This window comes from Cupressus sempervirens, chromosome 10 (genome assembly GCF_028749045.1).
Source record: "Cupressus sempervirens isolate cs-2001-9-10 chromosome 10, ASM2874904v1, whole genome shotgun sequence".
NCBI lineage: Eukaryota > Viridiplantae > Streptophyta > Pinopsida > Cupressales > Cupressaceae > Cupressus > Cupressus sempervirens.
In genome coordinates this window covers 811,648,269-811,658,927 of record NC_143127.1, presented here as the reverse complement: position 1 = coordinate 811,658,927, position 10,659 = coordinate 811,648,269, and the positions used below count along the sequence as shown (strand labels likewise).

Sequence of the window (10,659 nt, the reverse complement as noted above, 5' to 3'; positions counted from 1 at the left end):
GATTTGGTATTTTACTTTTATGTAATTTATGACTTTAAATTCATATTTAACTTTATTTTGTATCTAAAATGATGATGGTTAAACCACCATTACAAAATCTCATTCTAGAGAAGAAAACTTAAAGTCCCAACTTCCATTCCTACACCTTATTTAAGTTCTTTAAGTGACTTAATAGTTTTAGTCATTTTGAAGACACAAAAAAGTATAGTAAAAAAATCCTATAAATCACGAGTGGTGCACTTTTTACTTATACAATTCTAAAACCTTTTATCATGTGTCTTATTTATCACTATTCTTGATCTTTATTAACAACTGATAAACATTATTCTTAATCCCTAAGAATCACTATTCACTATTTTTTTCTCTCCACAAAATTTTAAGAAATATTACATTTAATCCCCATAATTTACTATTCTTATTATTTATATTTTTTATAAGTATTATTTTTTATTCTTTACTAACAAATTTTGATGAAATAATATTATTAACTCTAAAGTAATTTCCACATCAATTGAATGATCCTTTATAAGTGACAATTCTAACCAACTAAACTTTACCTCACAACATATACAACTATATCTCCCTTAAATAATAATAAAATTAGAAGTATAAATCCAAATTTATGACCTCTCTTAAAAAACATTACCAACGATCCAATCTTACTCTACCTTTAAAAATGATTTCTATTTTTAACTAAAAAATAAAAATCCTATAACATCAAATATTAAATTTTTATGTTAAAAATAAAATGAAAATTTGTTTTCTCGATAACAAGACTTCACTTGTTCTCGCGGAAGAGAGATTCTGCAGATGACTTCTCCTTTGCATGGTTAGACGCGATTTTAAGGGTTTCCTTGAATTAATCATTTTGTTCTGTTAAGTTTTAGAGGTTAATGCCAATTAAAGACAAAAACAATTGATAGGAAATCCTCATATTAGCTGTTTCTGCGTCGCATCTGCAGAACAAATCCATTTTACATGCGAGCTAATGGCGCTCTGTTCTCCACAAGCATTAGTAGCAAACTCCCATGCAATATAGAAAGGTACCGTCGATCGACGAGAAAATTTCCTGTGGGGATTGGAACGATCTGGCGAACTGGAGTCGATAGAGGTGAAGCCTTTCACGGCGCCATCAAATAACGCCGAGATCCGCTATCGATCGAGCTCTTCTGTTGAGCTGGAAAGCCAGAATCTTTTAATTGACTTAGATTTAGAGCAGGAGAAGATGAAATTGAGAATGCGGCAGGAGACGCTAACGGAGAAGATGTACAGGTTCAGGGGCGTGATATTTGTGGTCTCTGTTCCTCTTCTGTTGATTTGTTTTGTGTTGTTGCTCATGCCTAGAGTTCCTTCTGAAATGAACACTATGATGCAAGAGGAATTTATGGATCACCATATTGGTGGCAAAAGAGTATCGTCCCGATCCTTGAGTTTTGCGGTTGTTTTCGATGCTGGGAGCTCTGGAAGCAGAGTCCATGTCTACTGCTTTGATCACAATCTCCAGCTTATGCCAATTGGAAACGAGCTCGAGTTATTCAAACAAGTAAGCTTATATATTATTGTTGGAGTAATTTTGGCTTTGAAGTTTCTTTTTTTATAGAAATTGGATCAAATTAGGCTTTCATCTATGCCACGATGACATGTAATTGCACATAAAAATATGTAGGGTTTTTAAGTCAGCCTGTAATGTGAATCCCATTTTGTTGCAAATCATAAAGAGACCTGGAAATTGTTTAATTGTTATCATCTCGAAAAGTCGCACTTAAGATATTCGAAGGGTGAGATGAGATCTTATACGAGTCTCAAGAATCACCGCATTTCCTTATTGATATCAGGAAAAAACTCATCATCTCAATGATGGATCAGAGAGTCCATCACAGAGTCTGATCTGTAAAAAGAGATGACATTTTGTTTTCGATTTTCAAAGAATTGGTCTATTTTGTTATAGAGTATAATCGGAAGACATTGACGCAAACAAAAGTCACACAATTCATTTCAAAAATATTTCAATCACTCTACTGGGCTGTGAAAACTTGAATGCTTTTTCAGAGTGAAAACCATTTTGTGAACAATTGTAAAAAGAATGAAATAATCTTCCAAATTATAAACCTCAAAACACTTCGTAAAATTTTATTCTGAGCGCAAAATTGTATCTTGTTACATGTTCTGAACTATTAGATAGTTCTCTTGTTAATGGGGAAAATAGTTTTGCTATTAATCACAATATCAACCGAAATTGTTTCTAGGTTATCAACATACCCCACTGAAATAGTAGTATATTGGTCGTATTATGAGATCTTGTCATTACTCTTCAAGAATCAAGCAACCGACTCGTACAAGTTGAAAACCGCTTTCTTATCAATTTTTTTTTATGAATGAATGAATGAAGGAATTTTAGTGGCATCCACGAGATCAACAGTCAAGGATCATTAAAGCAATTGAAATTGTTAACGATTCCAGGATCAAATGGGTGAAACAGTCAACGTAATTTTTTAACATTTTATGATAATTAAAACAATAAAAATCATTGTTGATGATGGTATAGTGTGATGGTTTAACTGTGGTGTTGTGATTCCTTTCACCAAGTTTAAATTGTTACTGGGATGTTATTGCTCAGTGTTCTTACGGGGATGAAGGCCCCATATGTAACGTTGCTGATTTATAATTTCAGTCAAAAGTGTTTACCCCCATTTTAAAAGAAAAAAATAATTGAAATACTTTCTAAGTTATTAATCCTAATTCTTTTGAAATTGTAAAATGAGATTTCATTACGACTCCTTAAGAATCCAACCATTGACTAGCTTAAGGTGAACCTCACTGCCATTGGAAGATATTTGCATCCAGATTGAGATAGTCTCAACAGATACTGGAATGTGAACCCCATTTCCATCGGAAGATGTTTGGATCCAGGGTGAGATGGTCTCTGACAGGTATTTGAATGTGAGCCCTCCAACAGAAGGGGTCTCAAAATGTATTTGCCACTGCAATACTGTACAATGCCATGTGCAGCATGTATTTAAAACAATCTGCAACTTGCTTAGTAACTCCGATAAAACCCTACAACTTAGTAGTTTTCTTTACAATGTGTTTTAGATTTCAAACAGCACACACATTCTGTGGGAAGACCGTCATGTGGTTTTGCAATGTTTCTAATTCCAGATAGCCTTGGACTCCATGAAGGAAATCTTCCCCTTCCAATATTTTGCTTATATCTGAAGCTAATGGAAGAAAAATGTAAGCTTCAGTTGAGAAATTAACACACAATTTACTTTGTTTTCTTAGCAAATTGACATGATAGTTGATAAGGAACCTTATGCAGCTAGTGATATGGTGTTTCATGGAGTCTTCGGGACAGGGGAACAAGTTTTTGGGACAGCAGTATTTTAATAAACTTTGTGGACGAAAAGGGTGGTTATTCAAAAAATAAAATATAAAAAATAAAAACTATTATTAGAAAAACAAAATCTAGTCGGTATGATTAGAAGAAGTTAAAATCTATACAAAATTATATTTAAGCAATAGAATAAGAAATTTAATGTTTTTATCCTATCTTGAGCAGAAATTGCACCACTGACCAAGATATTATCTACTGTTAGAATTAGTGAGATCACGTGTCAGCCATGCTGTAAACAATTTGACCAAATTCTGACACTATTTCTGCAAATGTTATTTTAAGAAAGATAAAGCCTGTTACCATTCATCATTTGAACAAGGATTGCCAGGTTCCAACATTATTAATTAAACAAATATAAGCGAATACATCAATTCCAACCAAATTCTGAATGGGCAAATTTATTATATCATTCATAAGCTTTAATATGCTCCTCTAAAATGGACAAGGGTAGTGCCCCTGTCATTTTCTTTGTCATGATATTGGCAGGGTCAAGAGGCAGAGCCCCTACCTCAAACCCAAATTGAAGCCTTGGAGGCAGTATGGATCCTTCATGGCATTTTTTTTAATATGCTAAATGACTATTGTCTGATTAGTTAAGCAGAAATTTTAAAATGACCACATTTCCTTGTACGAAGAGAAATAAACAGCATTTAGCCCAGCAAAACAACAGCTAGGCAACTGAAAACAGGGCAAAACAAAAATTTACAGTAGCCCCGCCCAAAGATAGACAGGGTAGATCCACCCAAAGTCAGGGTGGTCTGAAAAAAGTGCCTCAAAGTGCTTTTCTTCAACTCAAAACTAGGGTCCTCCATGGATCTAAATTTCTTGAGACAAAGATAAGTTATAGAATTATTGGCAGGGCCTTCCTCCAACTTCTTCATAGAAGAGTCCATAGGGGTTTTTGTTTAATTTCAACTCTATGAACCTCCAGAACAGAAGGAAAGGGAGACTCCATATGAACAGGGGAATTATCTTTCATTTTCCAAGCAAAGCGCTGTTTCTTATTTTTCAAACAAGTAGTAGAGGCATGGCCCACTTTGCTACAAGAAAGGAAAATCATTGGAGAGTCCTCAAACTCAATCTGCCACACTCGCTCACCAAATTTAAAGGCAATGGTAATATGGGAAAGAAAGGAAGACTCCATATAAATAGGGATTTGATCCTTTATTTTCCAAATAAAATGCTTAGGCATGGCCCACTCTACCACAAGAACAGCAAATACTTGCTGCACCCACTTTCCAAAGTCAATGCTAAATAACCATTGTTTTACAATACGCCAAGGACTTCTTATCCCCCTTCTTTCTTTTCAAAATAAGTAATTTTTATTTGCAATTGGATGTGAATGGCTATCATGCCTCTAAATCAGAATGCAAACTCTATTAATATTAAACAAAGGAGATATCATTTAAATGAGGGCCAACCTGTTTAATATTCATAATAAATTAAATCTAATGGATTGTGGAAATCTTGTAGCCCTAAATTTATATTGTTTTCCAAGGGTCCACTGCACTCAGGGATAAAACAATTGAATGAGGAGGCTGACTCGAAAAATGACAGTGATTTGTTATATGAAGAGAGCCAGCTACCTTAATTTGAAGGGCAATGATTAGCTTGATAAGGGCCAACCTTAATAAGTAGTGATTAGCTTTGGAGGGAGGCATTCCTTGCAAGGTGTAGGGGTGTGTTTCCGTATCATCAAAAGATATAAGAAGGAAGACCAATGCAAGTGGGATTGGGCATAAGAAGATACTAGATCAAATATGTAGATCTGCAGTCAGTTTTCAGCCGGCTGGTGATGCATCAATCCATCAAGATCAGATCTGAAATATATTTAAACAATCTGCATTCAGTAAAGCACACAATCATTTTATCAATCAAGGATGGAAACCCCTAAATAGGAGGAAATCATCATAGTTGGAAGGAAAATTTAGCCAAAAACCAAGATGTAATTTATTTTCAGGATTACATTATGAATCTGAATATTATAATAAATTCATAATTTTAGACAGCCATTATCATTTTGAATAAAGATTGCTGTTTTAGGGCAAAAATCAGAAATGTCCCGAAGGGGATTTTACAATTGGTATCAGAGCTTTCATCCTGCCAACCTGCAGGTCAAAGGAGACATTGCAACCAACTTTCCTATCTGTCATCCGTAATGTGCTTAAATTCTTTTGCAATTAAACCTCCTTGTTCAACTCTTCTTAAGACTAGGCACAAGGTATACAATGAAGCCAATAAAAATGCTTCTTCAACATCTACCTAGAAATATACAAGATACATAAGTTTTTACAACATTCAAAACTGAGTATGACTTCATATCCAGAAGCAGTTCTATTCTAAATGCATTTTGGCATACTCGTGCAAAAATCTCAAATAGGTCATGCCACAGTGGTGTCCACATCTTTACTTAAACTTGGAATTTCTTTCAACTCAAATCATGATTGTCCTGGATTTAGAACTCATACTCAAATAAATGCTGATCCTATCTCACATTTGACTAAATTTAAGACTCCTTTAATATCTAATGCACTTGAAGACGCGTTTTCCTTATTTTCTCAATAAAAATGTTGACCATGTAGTTTCTTGAAATCCAATTTTCTGCCTTGTTTGTGATTGTCCCATCAGTACAACATCGGTCTAGTGTTACATAATGGAGACGAGCCTCAAAAGGAAATTAATTTGTATAAAAATTAATTGCCTTATTTCAAGAATGCGAAATTCATAAAAATTTTCATCCCAAGTATTGTTGTAAGAATGCGTTCTACTGTACCCTCTCAAGAGCTACACCAATGTTCTAGCAAACACATTGGTTTAATCATTATTTGTGGATGAAAGATAATTGATCTCTTTAATTTGTATCCACCTCTTACAATGTTGTCAAAATAAATTCCACAAATTTACCATCCATGTCTAAAATGATATAACTAGGCTTGTATCCGCCTACATGTAGTCAAATAAACTCCACAAACCAACCATTCATGTCTAAAATGATATAGCTAGGCACAGAAAGTCAACCTAAACTCTCTGAGACCTTTTTTTGCATCAAAGTAGAGAGGATTCTCATACACATATCTGTGTATAAGATGCAGATCAGATTGATGCAAGGAAAAGAAGACTGCTGCATGAACAAGTATTAGTGACCAATAAGGATAATGTTATCCATCGTTTACCAAGATATTAATAAACTTTGTAAATCTATTATGTTTATTTCATCTAATAGATAAGTTTATCTATTCTTTACTCCCACAAGCATTCCTATACGACAGGAAGGAAATATTCTAGGGAGAGATGGTAGACAGGTCTGTTTGAATTAAGCAGGCCACCCCAAGTGTTGTAATTGTATTAGTGGATATTTCTGCTCACTTGTGGGCCAAGGGGTGAGTTGTATTAGTTGGGATGCTTCACGCTCTTATTAGGCTTAATTGGTTCCAGTGGTCTTCCTCAATAACCCGAGTTTCTCCCAAGTGATAGAATTGTATTAGTGGATATTCCTGCCACTTGTGGGCCATGGGGCTAGCTGTCTTAGTTGGATGTTGTTGAAAGTCAAAATTGCTTATTGAATTAACGGATTTAATGTGTATATATAACAATTTACAAGAGCTTCAGAGTGAAGCTAAAGTCTTTTGGAAATAGAAGACTAAAATAAAATAATAAGTAAAATACTCAAATGACCATTAATAGAAGACTCTACAAAGCCAGCTACAAATAATAAAAGATACTAATATTTTAAAAGAATCTAAAATATTCTAATACCCTCCCTTAATGGTCATTCTATCAACTACACCAAGTTGCCCCCTAAACTTGATAAACTTTTCTGGACTGAGAAACTTGCTGAGGATATCTGCAGCCCAGTCCTTAGTGGGAACATATTGCAACATCACCAATCCATCTTCATCAAGCTTGTGGATGGAATGACAATGATGGTCAAGATGCTTGGCTCATTCATGGAAGACTAGATTTTTGGCAAGTTTGGGAACCCTTTGATCATTACAGAACAAGGGAGTAGGTTCTGCTTGTGACATTTGCATGACAACAAGCATCCTTCGAAGCCAAGCTGCCTGACTAGATGCTTTAAGAGTTCCCCAATATTCAGCTTTGGTGGAGGAAAGAGCTGCTGCTTGTTGCTTCTTGCTGGTCCATGTGATTGTGCCTGTGCCCAAACTGAAAACCTACCCAGAAGTAGAATTTTTGTCATCAACACAAAACTGCCCAATTTGAGTCATTAAAACCAAGTTATCCTAGGATCTGTAATTTTTCTATATCAAATGCCAAAATTGGGAGTGCCCTTCACATATCTCAGCACATGCTTTGCTGCAAATTTTTGTTTAGCTTTTGGAGCTGTCAAGAAGCAAGAGATGTAGCTTACAACTTAGTTGATATCAAGTCCCGTGGTGGTTTGATGATGAGGCTTACCACTAGTTGCCTGAATGCTAATTCATCTCGTACCAGTAAATCCGATTTGGATGAAAGTTTGTCCTTTGCAGGTTTGCAATCATGCATTTGAACTTATCCAATAGACCTTTGCATACTTTGGCTGAGAAATGAATATGTTGCTATCTGTCTGCCAAACCTCTACATCAAGACAATAATGGAGAAGTCCCAAATCCTGTCCTATGAAAAGTCTGTCATAAATTCTGTTTGACATTCTTGACCAATTGTGCTGCACTACAAGTAATGATGAGATCAACAAAATGGATCACAAGAATAAGAATCTCACCTCTAGCATGGTTGACATACATAGTAGGATCACTCTGCTGAAACTCCTGATCAATCTGATACTTGTCAATCTTGATGTACCATGCATTGGGAGCCTGTTTGAGGCCATAGAGCGCATTCAGCAATTCACAAACATGGCGTTCCTAAAAAACAATCTAGAAACTTGGAGGCTAGATCACAAAGGCTTCTTCCTATAAATCACCATTAAGGAAAGCACTCTTGACATCCTTTTTATCAACATTCCATCCAAACTAAGATGATAGAGCAAGGCCAAGCGAAATGGTATTCATTTTGTCCGTGGTTAGCAAGTGTCTCCTTGTAGTCAATCTCCTCCCTTTGTGAAAACCCTTTAGCTACTAATCAGGCCTCGTACTTGTCAAGTGTTCCATCGGCCTTATACACCTATTTGTAGCCAATGGGCTTCTTCCCTAGTGGAAGATCTAACAATACCCTTGTTTTTCAAGAGACTCTGATATAAAGCTACCATTGCCTATTTCCAATTTGGTATACCTTTATCTTTTAAATATGTCCAAGGCTCATAAATATGTTTTCCATAAGAGCAAAGTTGATCGTGTTATACTTCTTTCTCTTATTTCTAGTTGATCCATCCTCAATAAGTTCATCATCATGATGAGCACTAATGGTCTTGGTCCACCACTTAGGTTGGAGAGTAGAACCAACATCCATTGTGGGAGGAACAACATCACCTGGGATCTCTGGATGTGGATCTTTAATATCCTAAGGAATTGTGAGTGGCACAATGTCATCTAAATCCCTCCCATTAAGTCTATTGGATGGAAGTCAAACATCCAAATCTATAGCCTTTAGAGGTGGGTTCTCAGGGGTCAAAACATGAGAAGCTTGAAATGACCCTTGTTCTTCATCAAATATCACATCTCAATTGAATATGAGATGATTAGTATCAACATCAATTAATCGACAAGCCTTATGATTATCATTGTGTACCTATGAACATCAAGTTTTGAGTCTTGGAATCCATTTTGGTGCACTTGGCATCTGGATCCAAACATATTGTTCGTGTCTGCTCTAAATTTTGTAGGATGTGTTTTTGTACTTAGGATAGTCTTGTCAAGGCATCGATATTCAAATATTGTCATCATGTGTTGCTTTTAAGTGTTGTGTTTGTAGCTGTTGAATTCTGATTGCCTTCCAACATAATGTTGTTCAAAGACACCATCAAGAATACTGAGGTTGCTCGCCAACCTTGTGAGGCACGAAAAACAAGGTAGAGGTTGTTGATCGACAAACATATTTCCAAGACATAAAACTTAGTAAGAATAGATAAATGATGGTAAACTCCAAAATAATTGTTTTTTTAGAAAAAAACCTTTTTTTCTTAAACAATCCAAATCCTAGGGATACAAAAGCTTGAAGATGCTTGAAAAATATTGGGCCAATGAATATAGACTTGCAACTTCTCACTCAAAAACCCTAGCTGATTGTGTTAAAAAAATGGAATTTGCATCCAAGAAAAACCTAGGTAGAAGCGTAAAAAACCTTGGCCAAAATCTCAAAAACATTGTAGGCAAAAATTGGAAAAATTGTGAAATGAATCATGACCGCAAATTACACTTGAAGAATGAATAGACGTGAAAAAGATCTGTATGATAGGAAACCCTTTTGCACAAGAAAAAAATCAGGTGCAAAACCTTCAAAAATCTTTATGTTCACGTCGAGTAGAAAAAAATGGAAAAAATTGCATTGCGCGAGCTTCTACCGAAAATAATACCTCAAACAAATGTGGCTCATGGTAGAGAAAGTCATGAATTTGCTACTAGGAGGCAAAAACATGACTAGAAAATGACGACAACTCATTGAAACCCTTAGTTCAAAACCAAATGCTACCAAATAAATCACAAAAACCCTATCAAAAAGATTCTGAACCAAAAATCTCGACTTCCTTGACTAATTTTGTTTTTTTCACTACAAACGAATGTACCTAAAAAAAAAAATGTCTCAATACCATAAAACTCAATTTTGCTTGATTGAATTAACAAATTAAATGATTACATAATAGCAATTTACAAGAGCTTTAAATTGAAGCTAAATCCCTCTTAAAATAGAAGACTAAAATAAAATAATAAATAAAACATTGAAATGACCTTAAATGGAAGATTCTACAAAGCTAGCTAAAAAGATCAAAGGATACTAAGATATTAAAAAAATGTAAAATGTTCTAATTGTTGTGCGCTCTTGGGCTTGTTTGGGCTGAGCTATTTGTTGGTGAGAGTTTTATGACCAGACCGACATAGAATAAAGTGCCAAAGGACACTCAATCTGCTTTTGAGAAAAGGCCCCACATATGCCAAGATTGCAAAAATATCATAGAGGCGACTCCAAGGTGCTGATTGCGTACTTGTGACTTTATGTTAGATTTGAGCTCATTCAGCTTGATCTATGTTGGTAATCCATGGGGACTCACACTACTCACTCTAAACGTATCAACATCTTTTGCAAATGATTTTGCGATTGAAGTAATTGATCCTAATTATAAAAGGACTTTCAAATAAAATGCAAATAGGTAA

At 35.1% G+C, this 10,659-nt stretch overlaps 1 protein-coding gene across 1 annotated transcript in view; it reads left to right on the top strand.

Annotated features, from left to right (window-relative positions):
• Positions 1–769: 769 nt before the first annotated feature.
• The window catches only part of LOC149536411 (apyrase 2-like), a 60,816-nt gene continuing 50,926 nt past the window's right edge, over positions 770–10,659 (top strand). Inside the window, exon 1 of the mRNA XM_089807223.1 lies at positions 770–1,543. Within this exon, the coding sequence (XP_089663349.1) occupies positions 1,226–1,543 (318 nt within the window). The 5' untranslated portion in view covers positions 770–1,225. The remainder of the gene's footprint in view (positions 1,544–10,659) is intronic.